This window comes from Pogona vitticeps, chromosome 13 (genome assembly GCF_051106095.1).
Source record: "Pogona vitticeps strain Pit_001003342236 chromosome 13, PviZW2.1, whole genome shotgun sequence".
Taxonomy (NCBI): domain Eukaryota; kingdom Metazoa; phylum Chordata; class Lepidosauria; order Squamata; family Agamidae; genus Pogona; species Pogona vitticeps.
The window spans coordinates 4112699-4134218 of NC_135795.1; the positions used below are offsets into that span (position 1 = coordinate 4112699).

The 21520-nt window shown below is 47.2% G+C and overlaps 1 protein-coding gene across 1 annotated transcript in view; it reads right to left on the reverse strand.

Moving 5' to 3' along the window:
- The window catches only part of SEC14L5 (SEC14 like lipid binding 5), a 41974-nt gene that overhangs the window by 4789 nt on the left and 15665 nt on the right, over positions 1 to 21520 (reverse strand). The window contains exons 4-16 of the mRNA XM_078381477.1: positions 17993 to 18142; positions 17737 to 17868; positions 14675 to 14803; positions 13406 to 13625; positions 11333 to 11445; positions 9797 to 9986; positions 8974 to 9062; positions 6788 to 6858; positions 6451 to 6622; positions 4082 to 4216; positions 2537 to 2674; positions 1233 to 1478; positions 151 to 329 (exon numbers count right to left, since the gene is read on the reverse strand). Of these exons, the coding sequence (XP_078237603.1) occupies positions 151 to 329; positions 1233 to 1478; positions 2537 to 2674; positions 4082 to 4216; positions 6451 to 6622; positions 6788 to 6858; positions 8974 to 9062; positions 9797 to 9986; positions 11333 to 11445; positions 13406 to 13625; positions 14675 to 14803; positions 17737 to 17868; positions 17993 to 18142 (1964 nt within the window). The remainder of the gene's footprint in view (positions 1 to 150; positions 330 to 1232; positions 1479 to 2536; positions 2675 to 4081; positions 4217 to 6450; positions 6623 to 6787; positions 6859 to 8973; positions 9063 to 9796; positions 9987 to 11332; positions 11446 to 13405; positions 13626 to 14674; positions 14804 to 17736; positions 17869 to 17992; positions 18143 to 21520) is intronic.

The window sequence follows — 21520 nt, forward strand, 5'->3', positions numbered from 1 at the left end:
CCCTTAACACTGGATTTAGAAGAGAGAGAGGGGAAGGGAAGAGACAAGGTCCTTCATGGCTAGGAGGTTGAAATGCCATTAACAGGATTCGCCGGCCCCTACGGAATGGCTCTCCGGCGGCCAATCACGCGCCCCTGCGCTGCTCCTTACCTGAAATCCTTGGACGCCAGCACTTCGTGGTAATACATGACCTTGCACTTGTGGTTCGAGACCTGGAGCGTGGCCAGGACATCGTCCACCCGAGAGAGGCTGCTCCCAGCGCAGGGAGCCGGGCTGTGCATCTTCCACTGGAGAATATAAAAACCAGGCCACCGGGTCACATGGGAGCCCTGGAAAACGATAAAGAGGAAAAGCAATATCATCGGGGAAGTCTAAAGGAAGATTTAATCTTTGTTTAGTTTTTCCCCCCTCCTCCAACCTTCTGTATAATCCAGATTTTGACCTTACAGCCAGAATTTTTTTTTATTCAGTTAAAAACAATTCAAAACAATAATGCTTAGTAATGCTCAAGATAGGAAAACAGAAAATTATAAGAATACAGTGGTGCCTCGCTAGACGATGATAATCCGTTCCACTGAAATAGCTGTCTAGCGAAATCATTGTCTAGCGAAAAGCAAATCGCCGTCTAGCGAAAATCGGTTTGCGAAACAGGGACCAAATATTGTCCAGCGAAATTCCCCCATAGGAATCACTGTTTTGCGAACCGCTATAGCGATCGCAAAAAGTCAATGTCTAGCGAAAAAACTGTCATGCGGGGTAACTGTCTAGCGAGGCACCACTGTAGAGACAAGTATTGACAGGAGGGAAGGCCTGCCTGAAGAGCCAAAGTTTTTAATTGCACCACCCTTTTAACATGGAAAACCTCTAGGTTTGGCCTTTTAAGCCAAGACAGTGGCTTTCAGCAAGCTGTCGCCTCTCGCACAAACAGAGTTCCTCACCAATGACGTGAAGCAAACAGCTACACAGTTGAAACATGGCAAGGATGACACCCGGGAAGGGGGGGGGAATAGCAGTAACCCCTTCTCTGAACAAAGCTGAGTGCTGGTGGAAGGATCACGTAGAAGCGACTTGGCTAGTGAGATGGTTCAGAGAGCAAAACCCAGCCCCAATCCCAAGACAGATTCCAAAAAGATCAAGAAACAGCAATGACACTGTGGTGTGTCTTTTTTTAAAACAACGGTCAAGCCCCAAAGGCGTTGCACAAGACATCAGGCAACGAACACGCCATTGACCTGGATGCTCTCTCCTTCCCGGCAAACAAGAGGCGACTCCACACGGCTGTAGTCCACCCCCAGGACCCAGCTCTTGCCGATCAACTGAACGTTGTCCACGGCCGCAGTAGACGTTGGCCCCGTGGGCTCCTTCCGGCTGGTCTCGGGCGCTCGCTTGGAGTGGAAGAGGCTGAACACGATATCTCCCTTGAGGATGTCGAAGTCCCAAGTGATGACGGATTCGCCTTCCAGAATCTCTGCGACAATCTGGATGGAGCGACAAGGAAAAGAGAGCGTTGGGCCCACCTTCTTGTTCAACGCAGGACCAACCTGACGGGACACGTCCATCAGGCTGGGTTCCAAGCCATCCGTCCACGACCCCCTTCGCTTTCTATCGTGAGAATCGCAGAAGAACGGAGTTGGAAGGGGCTTATAAGGCCACGGGGGGGTCCAACCCCCTGCTCGCGGGAGTACGCCCAAGAATTTACTCAAAACTTTCCAAATCCAGGAGCTGAAGGCCGCATCCCAACAGGAGAGCAGGGGCAGCTGAAGGCACAAAGTTGGCCGGGGCCAGGAAGGAGTGTCTTAGCCGGCCATCGGCCACTCAGAGGTATGTGGATACGGGACAAAGGAATTTTTCCAGTGCCCCCCCCGCTCAACCTTTCAGGCTCCATACTATGTAATCAGAAGGTGTTTAAAGAGCACACTGTAATCTCTATGTTTGTTAAAAAAAATAAACTGTGCTGCTTATATATCACCCTACAGTGTTTCAAGGACTTGCTCCGCAGTTTACAATTTAACGATGCAGGCGACACACTGGGCCCCTCCACCCCCCACCCGGGTGAATGGAGTCCTTGATTTACTGACCTCAGAAGGATGGAAGGCTGAGTGAACCTTGAACCGGCTGTCTAGGACTGAACCCAGATCTTGAGCAGAGTGGCCCCCCATTCACCCAGGGGTAATACAAGCTGTTGCCCAATACGAGACCAGACAAACTAGTAGCACGTCCCATCCTGCGCCATAGCAGGGATACAAGTTGGGCACAGAGAAATCTCCTTGACGGGAGAAAAGCTCCCGAGGAGCAATTCCTGGGTCAGATCTGGAGCCAGGCTGAGATGCGGTTGTCAGCCCCCCTGCTATTCCTTACATGCTTCGGTGGTCCCCAACCTTGGGTAACCCAGATGTTCTTGGACTACAACTCCCAGAAATCCTGGCCAGCAGAGGTGGTGGTGAAGGCTTCTGGGAGTTGTAGTCCAAGAACATTTAGAGGCCCATGCTTGGGGACCAGTGCTTTCTACTGAACCGGGAGGCTCTCCCCAACCTACCTCGTGTGGAGCCCCTTTAAAGATATATGCAGAGTGATATATGGTTTCTGTCCAGAGGTGGATATGATCCGAAATTTCGGGCTCCTCGTCTGTCTGATACAGCGATTTGGGAACAAGCCCACCTTCAGGCACATTGCACTGGAAGAAATTTGAAAAGAAGGGGCGTTTAGTCCATGGCTTGTAAATCAAGCCTTTGGAATGATCAGCTTCCTTCCCTGCCATTCCACGCAGGAAGATTTCCACATCCTCGTGCTTGGCAAGTGAGAGAAAGCAGAAGTCATCTCAGCCCATCTATCAACACTCTGCTGAGACCAAAAGAGCATCTGCTTCGTATTTAGGGTTCAGACTCTGAAGACTAAGTGCAATCGCACACTCCTTGAAAGGGGCAAAAATACATTAACAAGGGTCTGCAAAGCATGAGGAGGCAGCTTTATTGTATGCAGTTGGGAAGCTCGAGATCACTGGATTCATCGTTCTCACATTCTATGTTCCCACGATATGTGTTGTGCGGCACCGGACTTTCCTTTCGCCTCCATGCGCATCAGCTACTAGAGGTCCTTTTGGCTTTAACCTAGTTGAGTCATTCGCAACAGCGCTATTCGTACTTGTGTTCTCTGCTTTCTTTCTCAAGCTAAACTGTTTGAAAGCAGGAGTGGACCATTTTGGCTTACCAGTGACTGTCCTTATGTTCTCAGACTGCAGTCCCCATCAACCTGCACCGCTGGCCATGATAGAAAAATTGCAATTCGTTTTGCTTTGTGTTTCACCAAGGTGGATGAATCACAAATTTCAAATTTACAATTTTTGGGGGTACCGAATGCATTTGTCAATTCGTTTTGATTTTAAAACCCTATCAAATGGGCCCCCAAGAACAAACATAGAGAGATCCAAATTTATAGTGGATCTCGCCAGGAAATGCTGTTTATCAGCGAGCGAGGGGAAACCCAATCTTCACTAAACTTGGAGGGATTGTAGAAGAGTTATGGGAAGTTTCTCCGTGATTTCGGTGTCTCTAGGTACCTGCGGGGGAACTTTCCTGGGGGGGGCTCTTTGTGGGTGTATAACTCAGACATCTGACACTCAATCTTCACCAAACTGGGAATGATTGTGGAGGGGAGTCGGAGGAAACTTCTCCGAAATTTTTGTGTCTTTGGCGTCTTTGGGAGGCATTTTATAACCAAACAAATCAACAAATCAAAAACCGCTAAAACTTTGTTGATTCATGATAAGTCAGGGCCATTACTTCATACAAATACGAATCAATGAATTCGCTAGTTTTTGCATGAATTTGGTGATTCGTTTTTTAATTCATGCCCATCTCTAGTACCTTACAGGAGAAATTCAACTTAATTTTTACACTATAGAAGTGTTTCCCAATCTGGGGGTCATGACCCCCAAGAGGGCCGCAAAGTGTTTTCTGAGGGGGGTCACACATTCTATGGAAACGTGGCAAGGGGGGGCTCGGTCACAGGTGACTTGGCTATTACGAAAGGGGGTCACGACTCAAAAAACGTTGGTTGCCTTACCATCCGTCGCCACACTTACCACACATTCCCCTCCCAGGAAGTCTGGAACGATCTCTTTCTCCAGGTAATCTACAAGCCCTCCGGGCCCCTGATAATTGTTGCCACTGTAAATCAGGAATTTCTGTCGGGTGTTCTCATTGATAAAGGGACTGACCTGAAAAAAAAAACCTATGAATGTAGAAATTGTTCTCCTCTAAAAAAATGTTCCACCTACTCTCCCCGAGAGGCTAAAGGGGCATCATAACAACTGAAAGCGGGCACACAACAGAACAAAATTGAATTAAAGCAGGCAGAAAGACCTTTAGACGCTCAAGGCTCTGTGGATTTAACGTAGACATCAACGGTCAGCCCAAACTGGTCACTCAGCTTTCGAAGGAGGTTGAATCTGAGATTCTGACCAGGTTTTGTAATGGGGGGGCCACGAGTCACGGGACTTGCTGTCAAGTCGGACTTAAGGCAGACTCCACTCTGGGTCCCCCCTCAACAATGGCTTGGTATAAACTTTGCGACTCAGAACCCACCCACTCCTCCCTTTTTTCTGGGGTCAAAAAACTCGAGTAAAGGTTGCGGTAAAGGTTCCCCTTGACATTTAGTCCAGTCGTGTCTGACTCTAGGGCGCGGTGCTCATCTCCATTTCCAAGCCACAGAGCGAGCGTTTTGTCTGAAGACCGTTTCTGTTGTCACGTGGCCAGTGCGACTTAGACACGGAACGCCGTGACCTTCCCACCGAGGTGGTACCTATTTATCTACTTGCATTTTTGCATGCTTTCGAACTGCTAGGTCGGTAGGAGCTGGGACAAGCGACGGGAGCTCCCTCCATCGCGTGGATTCGATCTTACGACTGCTGGCTTTCTGACCTTGCAGCACAGAGGCTTCTGCGGTTTAACCCACAGCGCCATCACATCCCTTCTAGGGACTTGGTACCAAAAACTCTGACTTGCCATGTAATGGCGAGGCCCCCGGACGGCAACTCTGTGTTGACTTTAGCAACCGATTCCACCCTAGCTGTGACTTACAATTGGATTTAGTCTTAATATCTGGATTATGGGCAGAGATGATCTCATGGAGAGAATGTCCCCAGTTAACCCTTAAGAGAGATAGGAGAGAAGGCAGCTGAGACCAGGGACCATCCCACAAGGCAGATAATATTCAGCTCACTGGAGGAAAGGTGGGGGACGTAACTCATAAAATAAATCCATGAAAGAAGTTGAATGAAAGGGAAGAAGGAAAAGATTATATCCACATTTCATCCACGCTCAGGGGCGAAAGGGACGTGGTGGCGCTGCGGGCTAAACCGCAGAAGCCTGTGCTGCTGGGTTAGAAGACCAGCAGTCATAAGATCGAATCCACGCGACGGAGTGAGCGCCCGTCGCTTGTCCCAGCTCCCGCCAACCTAGCGGTTCGAAAGCATGCAAATGCAAGTAGATAAATAGGGACCACCTCAGTGGGAAGGTAACAGCGTTTCCTGTCTAAGTCGCACCGGCCATGTGACCACGGAAGATTGTCTTCGGACAAAACGCTGGCTCTATGGCTTGGAAACGGGGATGAGCACCACCCCCTAGAGTCGAACACGACTGGACAAAAATTGTCAAGGGGAACCTTTACAACCAGGGGCATATCCTGCACTGTTTCAACCCAGGCAAGGTGGAGGAGTCAAATTGGAATTTCTATTAGAAATTCTCGCCAGACAACTATATTACAAAGACCTTTTAGTATCATTCTTGCATCAGGAACTTGAAACAGAGGGGAAAAGGGCAAGGAACTAATTATTTCCGCTCCATCAAAATAGTCCTCCTGCATTTACACCTCTTGCCGGGCCCCTACACAGTGGTTGCTTCAAGGGGAGCCTAGAAATAATCTACAAGAAACAGGGCCTTCTTAGTGGTGGCACCAACACCTTGGAGCCAGGGGCCTGGGGGAGGCACACCTGGCCCCCGCCCTCCCCACGTGTAAGAGGTTTCTAAAACCACTATTGTTCAGAGAAGCCTCCTATGGGCGGTGGTCCCCAACCTTGGGCCTCCAGATGTTCTTGGACTTCAACTCCCAGAAATTCTGGCCAGGAGACGTGGTGGTGAAGGCTTCTGGGAGTTGTAGTCCAAGAACACCTGGAGGCCCAAGGTTGGGGACCACTGTCCTATGGGATCCCGGCCTGGTTTTATATCTGATTTTATCCCTGGTGTTCCACTTTTATCTGATAACGGAGATTAAGCCTCCTGCCTCATGTTTTAGAGATTCTTGCTTCAGGGTTAGGTTTTATTTTGCTGTCCACTGCCCAGAATAGTGTGCTGCACTGACGGGGTGGTATATAAATTAAATAAAATGAAATATCACCAGCCGCTTGTAAGGGCATAGCAAAGGGGGCGTGAGATTGCCCACATCCACACTCACCAGAGTCCACAGGACCGGAAACACTCGGGGTGCGCGTACGATCAGAAGCCTTCCTAAGGTCTCTGGGTAGTTGTCCTCGACCACTTCGATAATTCTCAGGAGGGCTTTGACCCCCGGGCGCCACAGATGACGCATGTTCAGTCCTTCCAGGTCAACGAGACAGGTCCAGGATCTGAAAGATATATATTTTTATATAAAAAAATATTTCCCTTTAAAAAGCCTCCTCAGTACCAGCTGTGAAAAACTCTCCTCTCTTTGAAAAATATATTTTTTTTAAAAAAAAATTCTCTTATCTCCAAGGTTTATGTGGTTGCGCAGAACTCGACGGATTACTCACGTGATCGGGCGGCCAAAGAGGTTGGTGTTCTCCTCACATCTCTTCTGCCCTTCCTCGTTAATGGACAGTACCTGAGAAGACAACACAGGCAAACGTCCGTTAGCACAACACGCCCCGGATGCACCACCTAAATTCCACAATTCTGCCTGGAATGACATTCTTTCTTGTGACAGAGGACGGCCTTTCTCTCCAGGTTGGCCCTCAAAACTGACCGAACCATCAGTGCTATAGGGGATCCACCCAGTAAGCCACCCAGATCTGCAAGGGAGTGGTTCTAAGCCTCTCCCGTGGATGCTGAAAAATGCAGATAATAGCTAAAGAAAAAAAAATCCAGAAAAAAGTATTTTCACCATGCATTACCAGAAATGGCCAGTAGAGTGAGCCAGAGATCATGTTACGTAGCCTTCAACAAAAAAAATAGCATGGTCTCTGGCTCCCTCTAGTGGCCAGTTTTGGTGGCTACATCTTGAACATACAAATTTCTAGGGTTTTTTTAAATTTTATTTTCAGACCGTGGATAAGTGAAAATGTGGATACTGATCCCACCGACATGGGAATCCTATTGTATTGCATGTAAATCGTTCTCATCTTTCCAGTCGTCAGCCTTTAACATAAGCTATATCTTCCACCTAATCTGAGACTGATGACATTCAGAATGAAAAATATGGAAACTAAACCTTGACCTATGGATCAAAGATGCAAAATGAAGTCAGAGGAGAATTAAAGAATTTAAGTTTCTTGGACATGCTTACTGGCTTCGCATCTGGAAGTTCTCATTAAATTTACATTGCAATTTAATTCTTATTTATCAAGCCTCTCACCACTGCTAGAATAATCTAGTGGATTTTCCCTCCACCCATTTTGATGTTGGTATAATGTAAGAAAACCTTCCAGGTTTAGGAGGTTGGATGCTAGTCATCCCCACTTGAAGAGGTTGAGTTACTGTAAGAAAATATAGCCCAGCGGTAAAAATAACAGCAATAAACATATTGTATACCTTTAAATATCTCACAGCCACCTCTGCTTAGAAATACAAGAAGGCAAGTTTTAAGCTGATATCCTTAAAGATCACTAATAACAAGCTGTTCCTTTTCTTCTTCAGCTCCTTCCTTCCTTCTCTCTTTTCATGCTATTCTAACTTCTTTCTCTCTCTTTTCCTTCCTTCCTTTCTCTTTTCCTGCCTTTCTAACTTCCTCCTCCCTTTCCTTCCTTCCTTCCTTCTCTCTTTTCCTGTCTTTCTAACTTCCTCCTCTTTCCCTCCTTCTTTCCTTCCTTCTCTCTTTTCCTGCTTTTCTAACTTCCTTCTCTCTCTTTTCCTTCCTTCCTCCCTTTCTCTTTTCCTGCTTTTCTAACTTCCTCCTCTTTCCTTCCTTCCTTCCTTCCCTCTTTTCCTGCTTTTCTAACTTCCTTCCTTCCTTCTCTCTTTTCCTGCCTTTCTAACTTCCTCCTCTTTCCCTCCTTCTTTCCTTCCTTCTCTCTTTTCCTGCTTTTCTAACTTCCTTCTCTCTCTTTTCCTTCCTTCCTCCCTTTCTCTTTTCCTGCCTTTCTAACTTCCTCCTCTTTCCTTCCTTCCTTCCCTCTTTTCCTGCTTTTCTAACTTCCTTCCTTCCTTCTCTCTTTTCCTGCCTTTCTAACTTCCTCCTCTTTCCCTCCTTCTTTCCTTCCTTCTCTCTTTTCCTGCTTTTCTAACTTCCTTCTCTCTCTTTTCCTTCCTCCCTCCCTTTCTCTTTTCCTGCCTTTCTAACTTCCTCCTCTTTCCTTCCTTCCTTCCCTCTTTTCCTGCTTTTCTAACTTACTTACTTCCTTCTCTCTTTTCCTGCCTTTCTAACTTCCTCCTCTTTCCTTCCTTCCTTCCCTCTTTTCCTGCTTTTCTAACTTCCTTCCTTCCTTCTCTCTTTTCCTGCCTTTCTAACTTCCTCCTCTCTCTTTCCTTCCTTCCTTCCTTCCTTCCTTCCTTCCTTCCTTCCTTCACAGATGAAACAGGTCTCTAGGGGACTCAATTGGAGCAAAATATTCTGAGGGGGACATGCTTGACAGAGGATGGCAAGACCCTTCAGAGATAGAAAGAGAGTTTCTGTGGGCCCTGGACCTTTGGACCATCCCTCAACCCTGCCTTAAAGCCATCTGCCTTTCCAGGGAAACTGCATTTCTCTAATCTGCAAAAGTAGTATAGCGGCATCTCTCACATGACGAAGGAGCGACTCCTCTCCCAGAGCCTTCACGAGACCTTTGGTGTCCATCTGACCGAGGCGAAGGATGTAGAGCGGCCGGCCGTCTTTAAAAACAAAGAGGGAACAAAGCCGTTGATGGAAAGGTGAGTTTGCTCTGCCAAAAAAAGGAGGGTGTTCTGCAGGAACATGGGGGGGGGGGGGAACCGCCTGAAGAGCAGCCACACCTCTTTGATGTCAGCAGATCGCTTCGGACGAAAGACAGGTCTGACAGAGGGATCTGTAACAGGAGCCCTGTATCCGTGGGGGACTGGTTCCACGTTCCCACCACGTGTATGATGAAAAACATGGAATGCCATTTTTTAATACTATGCACAGCATGGTCTCTGGCTCCATCTGGTGGCCAGTTCTGGTAATGACCTCCCTGGTGCTCACCTCCAGCTCGCGTCCATCGGTGCCTTGCCCCCTGCCTAAAGGGAGTCCACCAGTGGCGCTGGAGGAGGCGATCTGGAGGCGGCAGCAGCAATGGGCACCCGAGAGAGGTCCTTCACCTCCTTCCGTGTATAAAACGACCCTCAATTTTTCCTCTAACAATTTTAGGAAAAAGTGTTGTTTTATACACGGAAACATATGGTGGTACGGCCTCTGGCTCTCTCTAGTGGTCAGTTCTGGTAATTTCATCATTTAAAACATGTATCTTGAGAGTTTTCTTTCAATATTTCCAAACCATGGATAAGTGAATCAGTGGATACTGATTCTGCGGATAAGGGGGTGAGTGTTCCTACTGCACAACAGATCAACCCTCCAGGTACAGCGCAGTGGCTTACAGAGAACTTCCTACCTTTGTCTTGGTAATGCCAACCACCCGTATAGTATTCTTCCAGAAGAGGCGGCGGTCTCCAGGTTTCCAGAATGTAGTCCACTTGGTACTGCTTACGCCAGGTCAGGGACTGGCACAGCATCTCTCGCGCCTTGTCAATGTTGAAGTCACGAGCCCTCAGGAAACGGAGAATATGTTCATCTTTGGGAATCTGAGCCAAAGAGAGAAGAACAGTGTACTGTCTTTTTCCATGGTATAAGACGCCCCCCCACTTTTCTAATCCAAAATTAAGAAATCTAAGTGGGGCTTACCAAGTTTAGGGGGAAAAGATATCAAAAGCGCTGCAGGATCGCTTTGATCCCTGCTTTCCCCTCCACTTGTTTTTGTTCTCTCCTCAGCTTACTTCCATGTATAAGATGACCCTCAATTTTTAGTCTAAAGATTTTAGACAAAAGTATAGTCTTATACATGGAAAAATACGGTACTTAAAAATGTCGTTGAGGTTCAGTCGGAAAAAAAATGCCTCTGAGAACCGGTTTGGCTATGAAAGAATCCCTACGTCGGACAGCAAACTCAGTAGAACCGAGTAAGGTAGACGGATTTACTCGGATGAGCGACAACATTAAAACGCACTGAGAGGTTAAGGCTGGGATAATGTTAGGCGCCAAGTGAATAGGCAGTTCTTGACTGTCCTGTGTTGGAAGCAGGAAATACGGGCAAGCGAAAACGGTCCGAGTGACTTTGACGAGGGCCAAACGGCGAATGGCTAGACGACTGGGTCAGAGCCGTCTCCATAAATGGGAAGCTTTGCGATTTGTTCTCGGTAGGCAGTGGTTCGTATCTATCAGAAGTGGTGCAAGGAAGGACAACCGCCAAACCGGCACCGGGGTCACGATGGCCCACGGCTCATTGAGGCGCACGGGGAGCGAAGGCTTGCCTGCCTGGTCAAATCACCCAGGACAGCGACCATAGCACCACTGGCTGAAAAACTCCACGCTGGCCGGGACAGAAAGGTGGCGGGACATAAGAGCGCATCTTGGCGCTCAGAGGTCTCTGTGGCGTCTATGCCACAAGGTATCCGGGCCGTTTTACCAGCATGAGGGGTCCCTACATGATATTAGGTATATTTTGATGTTGTGGCTGATCAGCGTTGCTTCTCTGGCTCCGCCCAGAGACCTCGGCGGTATAATAACTCGGAGAAGCCAACGCAAACACAGCATGACTTCATCCATTTCCGTAATGGTGGACCAAGAAAAAAATATACCGTATTTTTCGCACCATAAGATGCACTTTTCCCCCACTTTTTTCGCTCTTATGGAGCGAAGAAAACAGATTATATTTTCCTGTTTTCTTCTCCTAAAAAATTGGTGCGTCTTATGGAAAGGTGCGACTTACGGAGCGAAAAATACAGGTAAGTCCTTAAGGCCGAGATACACAGGTAGCCGGGACAAAGAAACGGTTTTACGTCCTCAAATAATGAGGACACCACCCACCCACCCCCGGGGGCCACTGGTTTTCCTCCCTCCAAAGAGAAGGGCTTCTGCTAGAGGTGCTTACTTTCCCCTTGTGCGTTTCTTGCAGCCACTGTCGGAGTCGGATCAGGCAGCTCTCCTGCATGGGCGTCAACTGTCCCAGATACCGTTCGATGTAATCTGCATCCAATTTGTCAGCTAAGGGGGAATAAAACAGCCACAGAAGAAGCGGGTCAGCAAAGCCGGCACGTTGGTCCCTTCGTTTTGGTTCTGAGAGTGACTTCCTACAAACGTTTCGGCTTTCTTCAGAAATTAACTGCTACAGGGACAGAAGTGATTTTCGAGTACTCCTGCATCAGATACCAGCGTCTAAGCTATCTAAATAGTAATCTCTCCCTTTATGAGCCTGGTCAGGTGGTCAGGTGCGCTTGGTGGGGACACACGGGAGAGGGCCTTCTCTGTGGCTGCTCATTTAGACTCTGGAACTCCCTCCCACTGGAGGCCAGCCCGGCCCGCATCTTGACTTTTTTTTCATATACATTACCAGAATTGGCCACTAGAGACCCATCCTATGTATCCTTCATCAACAAGTATTCATAGTACGGTCTTTGGCTCCCTCTAGTAGCCAGTACTGGTAATACATAGGACTTTTTTGTGGATTTTTTTTCCTTTTCATATTTTCAGATCGTTGATAAGTTAATCTGTGGATACTGATCCCATGGATAAGGGGGGGTCCTACTGTGGTAGAATATACCAGATGGGCGGGATATAAATCAAATAAATAAATCAAATAAATCAAATAAATCAAATAAATCAAATCAAATCAATCAATCAATCAATCAATCAATAAAGAGAGAAAGAAAGAAGGAAAGAAGGAAAGAAAGAAGGAAGGAAGGAAGGAAGGAAGGAAGGAAGGAAGGAAGGAAGGAAGGAAGGAAGGAAAGAAAGAAAGAAAGAAAGAAAGAAAGAAAGAAAGAAAGAAAGAAAGAAAGAAAGAAAGAAAGAAAGAAAGAAGAGAATGTGGATTGATACACCATCACATAACATCTTGACTTAGCCGAGAGTTGTTCTCTCTTCTGTTTCTATCCTTGATCTTCGGAGAAACTATGTGTTCCTTATACCTATTGGGAGAACCAGCTTTTGGTGCCGGTAAGCTTAACAGATTAAAATTTAGTTTTCCACCGTGTACACTTCACTGCTGATCCAAAGCCTGTATTTGTCCTATTATATTTTTAAAAGAGAAACTGGGTCATCTATTCAACTCATTTGCTATAAAATGTCCCAAATCCTTAAGACAGGATTGAAGGTTTGATGCGGCCGTCTCACTGCAGCTACGGGGCTGGGCCAGGACGTTGCCTGCACGCGAAATCACACGGGTACTTTATATATACCCGTTGCCTCAAATTTGATTAGTGGCATAATATCCAGAATTTGAAAAAGAATATCAAATTACGTAACACCCAAAATAGCTAGGTCAATGCGAAGGGGACGAGCCAGCATCTCTCCCCTCCATGCATTCCCTACAAAGCCGCAAGGTTATAATGCTTTCCCACCCACCCACCCAGGAAATCAGCCGGACAATATTTTACACCTTTTGCTACGTACGCAAAAGGGTGCACGAGCGAAGCCCCACAGGAGGAGGAGAAAGGAGAGGGAGCTTGCTCCCTGGCCGACATTTGGAGCAGAGAAACAGATGTGGTCTGGCAGACATGTGCAGCCAGCCGGTAGTAAAGGGGGCTCGGTATCAGGAGGGGAGAGTCACGGGAGTGCAGCTGCGATGGAAGCAAATGGGGACAAAGAGAAGGGAAACAGCAGGGAGGGGGAGAAAGAACGGGTGGCATTTGCTCAGCGCATACAATTTCCTTCTTTGTGGGCCCCAAACACGAGGGCTGACAGAGAGACTAGACCAGGGATGAAATGCCCAGAGATATGCAGCTGTCAAGATGCCGGGAGCCCACCCCCACCCACCCCGGACAAACTTAAGCTCTCCAAATTTATCCAGAGACCCGGATCCTTGTGAGACGGAGCTGCAGGGGACGAAGCAAGAGGACGGAAGGAGAGGAAGCGGCCGTATCTGCTCAGGGTTCAAAGGGATCCCGGCCGAGAGCCGCCCAGCGAGGGGGGCCACGGAGTTTCCGGCCAGCTTGCAAACACATACCGTCAGGGGTCGAGGCTTCTACGGGGGGGCAGGCGTTGCCTTGCGGCTCTTTTTCGCTGCCACACGGGTGGGATTCGGCTGCTCCAGGGCCGCTGGGAGACCCTGCCGGAATCTGACCCGCCTCGGTCTCTCCCAGGGCTTCGGGGGGTCGCCATCGGGGGATAAAAGTGATCCCCTTGCCGATCAGCTCCTTCAGATAATGCTCTATCACTTCTTTGCCCTGGAATCAAAGGGTTTATTCAATGTTTGAGTCTCTCATCCGACGCAGACCGAAACTAGGAAAGACTCTTTGACTAAAGACTCTCCATTACCAAAGAATAATAATAAAAAAATTGGCAGTCTAGCGGGTACAGGTTGAGATCTAAACCTTCTTTCAGATTTCCGTACCCATGGTTATGCTGGAGAAACTGAAGAAGTTACATTCCCAGGCCTACAGGCTTGTTTTCCAAGATAGAAATTTTCTGCAGGTACAGCTGGATCACGGTATCCACGGGGGGGGGGAGTACCAAGTCACCCCAGGGATGCTAAAAAACGTGGAACGCTGTTTTAATAGCAAACACTATACATAGCATGATCTCTGGGTCTCTTCAGTGGCCAGTTCTTGCAACGGCATCATTAAAAAATATGTATATAATTTGGGGAATTCTTCTTTTAATATTTATAATATTTCCAGCCAGCGGATAAGCGAATCAGCAGATACTGATTCCACATATAGGGGGTGTCCTACCTGCTTTTCTAAAAGGAAGAGGCCATAAGCCAGTAGAAGGATCAATGTATTTTGGAGTGGAATGGGGTGAAAAGAGATTATTTGGTTATCTGGTCCCAAGAGTGATGGTGGCACAGGAAGAATTTTTTTTAGTAATATTGTATAGTATGCATGTACTGTACACACATTTTATCTTAGTGTTATTCTTGTTTTTCTTTAATTTTAAAAAAACACATCATGATTGAGTTCCTGAACGCCTTTTTAAAAAGTGAAGATCCTTTAAAATGCTTTCTTGCTTTTAATTATAATTAGCAAATTGTTTAGGTTTTTAAAAAAATATTTAACTTAATCATGTTTTTAATTCTATTCTTTTTAATATTGTGCACCGCGTTGGGTCCCGTTCTAAGGAGAAAGGAGGCTTATAAATAAAACAAACCGACAAATAAATGATATGTTCCTGCATACATAGATTTCTTAGCCGCCTTAGGGTCTCCAGGCAAGCAGAAGACGACAAGAGAGGCCTAGAATATTTCTGCCATAATTTACAGACCCGCAATGCTCACCCGCTTGATGTTGGAAGTATACTGCTTCATTGCAATTTTCTCCACCGTGTTCTCAAAGCCAAAGAAGGATTTGATGTCCAAAGAAGCCGACTGCTCAAAGCACGTCCAGTTTTCATTTTCAGGGTGAACCTAACCTCAGACATAGATGCGACACCGTTAAGGATCCACGTGGCAGACTGTAAAAAAAATACTGTTCAGCACAGATACAATTAGAAAGCCAGTTCCCCAACGTATTTTTCTACGTAGCTGGTGTCTGCTTCAATGTTCCTCCAGGAAAGCTTTAGGCTAAATTCACAAAGGATAAAATGTGCATTGTGTAACGGGAATCAGAAACCCTTCTGAACTCCTTACACTCATCTGCTGAGCCGTATAGCTTCTAAATCTCTGAAAACTGGCTTCTGCAGGCAATTAGTATTTTCGCTCCATAAGACGCACCTTTCCATAAGACGCACCAATTTTTTAGGAGAAGAAAACAGGAAAATATAATCTGTTTTCTTCGCTCCATAAGACGCACAGACTTTCCACCCTCCTGTTTTGTGGGGGAAAAGTGCGTCTTATGGTGCGAAAAATACGGTACTCCTGCTTGCTAGCTTAATCTTTGGGAATCTGCCTTGAAGCAAAACTTCCGTTGTTGATGGTTGTCCAGATATTATCCCGGGTGAGCCCACCTGTTGAGCATGGGAGGCAAGTTCTGTATGAAGTTAAATGAGATGACACAAATATAGGATTACAGGAAATGAATGCAGAAATTTAGGGAGGGCTCCATAACAACGCCTCCCCACTTTCTTCACCGATCAGAACACTAGGAAATAAAGTCTTGCGGCAGTTTGCGAGATCACTATCTCTGAAGGAGTTGAAACAAGACACCAGGAATTCAAAGTAAGTACAGTGGTGCCTCACATTATGACGTTAATTAGTTCCAGCGAAATTGTTGTAGAACGAAAACATCGTAAAGCGAAATTTAAAAGCCCATAGAAACGCATTAAAACCTGTTTAATGCATTCTGATGGCCTTAAAACTCACCGTCCAGTAAAGATCCTCCATAGGGCGGCCATTTTCGTTGCCTGTCTTGCGAGGAATCCATCCCTAAACACAGCGGGGAGCCATTTTATTTACCCAGCGGCCATTTTGAAACCGCCGATCAGCTGTTGGAAAATCGTCATTTTGCGAAGAATCGGTTCCCGAAGCAGGGAACCGATCATCGCAAAGTGAAATTCCTCCATAGGAAACATCGTTTTGCGATCGCAAAAGCAATCGCAAAAAGTTCATCGTAATGCGATTCCGTCGTTAAACAAAGTGATCGTAATGTGAGGCACCACTGTATTAACAACTGCTAGAACATACAGCAACAGCGCCTTGATGCTAGACCTTGTGTTGGGAGATCTACGGCTTCTGATGCGGGTTGTGAGGAACCATGGAGCAGAGGTGAAAGCACAATTGTGTGAAAGCACAATTTAAAGGAAAACCTGTGGGCGTGAGGGGTCGCTGGGTCCTTCTGATGGATCCTTCAGACTCTCTGCCTCCTAGCTGAGCTCTGGCGCTAGAAAGGACACCTCCTCACCGAAAAGCATGATGGCGGGAGAAGCGGCAAGCGCCCTCTCCCACCCACCCCTTTCCAACAGGAAATCACCTGCCCCGCTCTCCAGCTGTTTGGCAGTGACCTATATTTGAAGCCATAGGTCTTCCGCCTTCATATCTCATTCTGCCCTGAGACCGAGCCAACGTGAAAACAGAAGGGGAGTACCACTGTATGTTACAGCAGCCCCATAGACTACGTTGTCCTTGGCTGTAGGGACGCCGTGATATTTAAGAGACCTGCAGGTTTTAGTCACCCAAAGCCAAGCCATAGATCGGAAGGCTTCTTGGCTTTCAAGAATCTGCCGTTCTGAATAGGCGCCGACCACGCAGGTAAGTTACACAAGCCGGGCTTTTGTTTACCCAACACAAAAGGGTATTTGATGGCTTCCCGGACACGGACAGGACTCTCAAATGTCACCGCCGGAACAAAGCAGGAAACCTCGGCTGAACCAAAGACAGGCTTCTGTGACAGTGAGGCAGCCCGGCTAGAAGAGCTTCCTAGGTACATCGTGATGGAGTTACAAGAAGCATAATGGAGACAAAGAACATGAGATGGGTAACCTAGCAACTTGATTACGTCCATCTCGGCTGCGGCTGAGTCTTCCTGGTTTCTGCTGGCCCAAGGAAGAGAAAGAGTTCTGAAATACTCTATAATAAAACATTAAAAAAATCTGTGTGTGCTTGGGTTTCTGTCTCCCCTATAGCTTATCTGGCACCGGTGAGGGCTCATCTTGAGTCCTGTGTCCAGTTCTGGATACCGCCCTTGAAGAAGGATGCCGACAGGCTGGTGCCAGTTCAGAAGAGGGCAAGGAGGAGGATCAGGGGTCTGGAAACCAAGCCCTGTGAGGAAAGGCTGAAAGAGCTGGCATTTGACTCCAGTCCTGAGAAAATTATAAATACTATACCAAATGGCCATCCTCCCCGAAACAGAGAAAAATGACTATCGACTGTACAATATGGAAGGACTGATACAGTGGTGCCTCGGTTGACGATGTTAATTCGTTCCAGCGAAATTGCTGTAGAATGAAATCCTCGTCAAGCGAAATAAAAAAGCCCATTGAAATGCATTGAAAACCGTTAAACGCGTTCCAATGGGCTGAATACCTGCTCGTCCAGCGAAGATCCTCCATATGGCAGCCATTTTCTGGTGCTTGTTAAGCGAAAAATCAGTCCTAAAAACAGCGGGGGGGGGGGCCATTTTCTTCAGCTGGCGGCCATTTTGAAACCGATGATCAGCTGTTTGCTGATCGTCGTAAAGCGAAAATCGGTTCCCGAAGCAGGGAACCGATCATTGTGAAAAAAACACCCCAATTTAAACCATTGTTTTGTGATTGCAAAAGCAATCGCAAAAACTTCAGCGTTAAGTGGATTCGTCGTACAGCGGGGTAATCATCCAGCCAGGTCATCGTAGTAGCTGCTAAGCTGCAAGGCCACCCGCTTCATTTTATGCAGGAAAAGAGAAACGTAGTAAATGGAAAACTTACTGAGTAGCTACAGGTCTCCAGGACAATGACTCGATTGGAAAATGTCTCGTTCCGAGCTTCGATGAGGAGGGTCCGTTCTTTCCAGTTCACCGTGTTCTTCTGGATGAAAAACACGTATTCTACCCCAGCAATCTAAAAAAAGGACAGACGGGACAGGATGTCAGGAAAGAGAGCAAGGAATGCATTAAGGGAGCTTCTGGGCAAGGGGGAAATAATCTCAGATCTACACGCCCCATGAAGATGACTCAGCCCCCACCTTCTTCAGCAACCGAGGCGCGTCTACGTTGAGTTTGCAACTTCGCTCAACGACATGAACGGCTCCGTCGTCACTCTTGGATTCCCGAAGGATCTCGCTGCCCAGGAAAACCGGGATCTCGGGGCACGTGGGAAAGCGTTTCTCGTAAGCCTAAGAAACAAACACAGATTCAACACTTTCAGGCTGGTTCAGCGAACAGCGTGCCTCGTTTAAATAGCCATTTCCACGCCTGGAATTTAGCCGGAATCCAGGTATCATTTTAAGCAGAGCTAGTAGATCATCAAGTCCAGCCGCTGTCAAGAAGGCACAGGCGTCAAGACTTCCAACCTCTGGTTCCACCAACAGACGGTTCAACCACTGAGCTATCCAGAGATTCATACAAATACAAGAGCAGGTGATGCTTCTATTAGACCACTGAAAGACCACTCATCCCCCTCAGGCTGAGCACCAGATTTTGTGGACAGTTCAGAAGAAAATACAGTGGTGGCTCGCTTAACGACATTAATTCATTCCGGCAAAATTGCTGTAGAGCGAAAACGTCGTAAAGCGAAAATTAAAAAACCCTGAAACGCATTAAAACCCAGCTAAAAACTCACAGTCCAGCGAAGATCCTCCATACGGCAGCCATTTTCGGTGCCTGTATAGCGAGGAATCCATCCCTAAGCACAGCGGGGAGCCATTTTGAGCACCCGGTGGCCATTTTGAAAACCCGACGATCAGCTGTTTTGATTGTCGTAATGCGAAGAATCGGTTCCTGAAGCAGGGAACCGATCTTCGCAAAGCGAAAAAAATCCAATTTAGAACATCATTTTGCGATCGCAAAAACATCGTCGTGAAGCGGATTTGTCATAATGTGGGGTAATCGTTAAGCGGGGCACAACTGTATATACGAGAGGTCCAAAAATTCATGGCAGATATCTGTGCCAGAAACGCTTCTTAAAGGTGTGCGTTCCAACACTGGCGGCCAACGGCCTTTGAGGGTGCGTGCTTTCAGGCTTCACGCCTGGCAGCCTTTGGCAAGCATTCTTTATTTGAATGGCTGGGAGGAAAATTTCCAGCCAAACGCGATTAGGGTGAAACCTCACCCCTGAAAGGCCATTGGTCGGTCAGAGTTTGAACGCACCTTAACTCCAAGATATTTATTTAAGACAAGAAGGGAACTTTGTTAGCATATTCCTGCAGGCCCGTAGGTAGAACTTCTTTCAATGTCATATAGTGATGCTCGCTTTTCAACTCTCTTGGAAACCAGAAACTGTTTGGGGAAAAAAAAAAGAATCACCTTTATAATAATCTTGGAACTACAGAACTGGAACCCTATGGATTATCAAATCCAGCCTCTCTCAAGGAGGCACAGAGCGGAATTCGAACTCCCAGCCTCTGGTTCTGCAACGAGAAACCTTAAACAGTTGAGCTATTCCTTGTCCGCAATTTTTAGACCGGCTGAGAAGAAAAGCATATTTCCATCACTTATTCTTGTGAAAGTCCCCCAAAGATAAAACTGCCAAGAGCCACGATTTTTGCCAGAATTCCAAAAGCCCAGGAGAAATCAAAGGAAGTCTTCGAAAAATGTGGTCTATTTCAGGCAGGTTGGGGGGATCTAGCAAATGCAAAAGGGCTTACACTGAAAAACACCAGAATATGACCTGTAGAATAGATCCTTCAGCCACCACATTAGATAATAAATATTTATGCTTCAGAGGACAAGATGCTCATTACGAACCAAGCAAGGAAGGACGGGCGGACGTGACATTTAACACGGTTTGCCTTTAATATTACATCTCGGCTAAAGATTGCGTGAACACGTAATCAGAAAACTGAAGCCCCTCAAGGTCCCAGTTTTATGCATTCGGACGAAAGGGGAATCATGAAGGTTCTGGTTAACATCGTATAAAACGGGGTAGGATAGGCGATGACACCGCTAGAAATTAAAAACACCAAAAGAAAAAACGAGTCTCGGATAACATAGAACAGCTGTGGTCTCCCTCTGGGGCGATTTCCCTGCACGAATTCTCCATACAGGAGATCTTTCGGAATCCGACCGTCAGCCATCCTCACGACGTGCCTGAGCCAACGTAGACGTCGCTGTTTCAGTAATGTGTACATGCTAAAAATTCCAGCTCAATCTAGGACTACTCTTTTTGGAACTTTGTCCTGCCAGGCGATACCAAAAATGCGTCGGAGACAACGCATATGGAAGGTGTTCAGCTTCCTCTCCTGCCGTGCACAAAGGGTCCAGGACTCACTGCCGGACAGGAGTGTGCGAGAAGTTCTCACAATATAGGTAATATTTGAAGCCAACACATGGAGGCCTGGAGTGTGTTTTGTCTGTCTGTATTCAGAGTGATTTTAGGTGGGAAAGCATCAAAGCAAAGTCAGTAAGGCTGAAGAAGAACACATTCTACGTACCTTCGTAATTATCACAGAGCCACAAGATCTAAACAAGATCTATAAATACAGAAAACCTATCACATTTCAAAAACATAGCAACCGGCTCCAGTGTATACATATCAGGAAGAGACCGTAAGGATCTGTTTTGTGGTGTTGTACAAAACCACATATTATAGGGGGTTGCCGGTCACCTTCTTCATTTCTTTGGGGGCGGAAGCCACAACACAACGGCAGGTAGCTTTAGGAAAGGATGAAATAAACTTGGGAGCAAGAAGCCAACCAATGAAACATCTCCAGAGTAAAGGTTAAGCAAGCCGGGCGTTCGTGCTCAGGCTGACAAGTCTACTGTGCCAGCTTTTCATTTTAAAAAAAAGTTAACAGAAAATAGAGATGGGCGCGAATCAGGAAAAATGGCAGTTCGTGGCTACCCACGAACCACAAACTTTCTGAACTCGAATCACAAACCAGTTCTTTTTTAAAAAACGTTTGTGCCCGATGGGAGGGAAACCAACCCACCACCCCCTCTGCTACCTGCCTGCCACCTCCCCACTGCTCCCCCATCGCTTCCCGACCAGGTCCTGCCATCTCCTTCTCCATCATCCTTCCTACTGCGACCAGAAGCAATCTGGTGCTGTGCAGTCCTAATCCGGCACTGTGCAGCCGCACAGCTGACAGGGAAGGTTGGCCCCGGTCAACATTCCCTCTAAACTGCGCATGCGCTCACTCAGAGCCCTACTGGGGGCTGCGCATGGGCAGGTGGGTGGCTTACATTTCGCTCTGAATGACGCCCCCACCCATTCCCGCTTCCACGCAGTGGGACAGAAAATGAGAGGGAATGCAGGTCTCAGCCCATCTCTCTAATCTATTTGGACCTGGGCACATGCCCGGAGATCCCAGGCCCGGCTCACGGAGGCCAGGCCGCTGTCTCTGCGCATGCCCACGACTGTCAGCTGATAGGTGGGCAGAGGCGCAGAGAAGGCAGGTTCTGCTCCCAGAAGGGAAGACAGGCCACTGTCTCTGAGGACCTCTTGGAGAGGGCTCATTCACAGTGTCGCTATAAGTCGGAGGTGAATCGACGGCGCATTACGAGGACGACAGCAAGACATGAAGGAAAAGAACAAGTTACGATGTGTTGGCTGG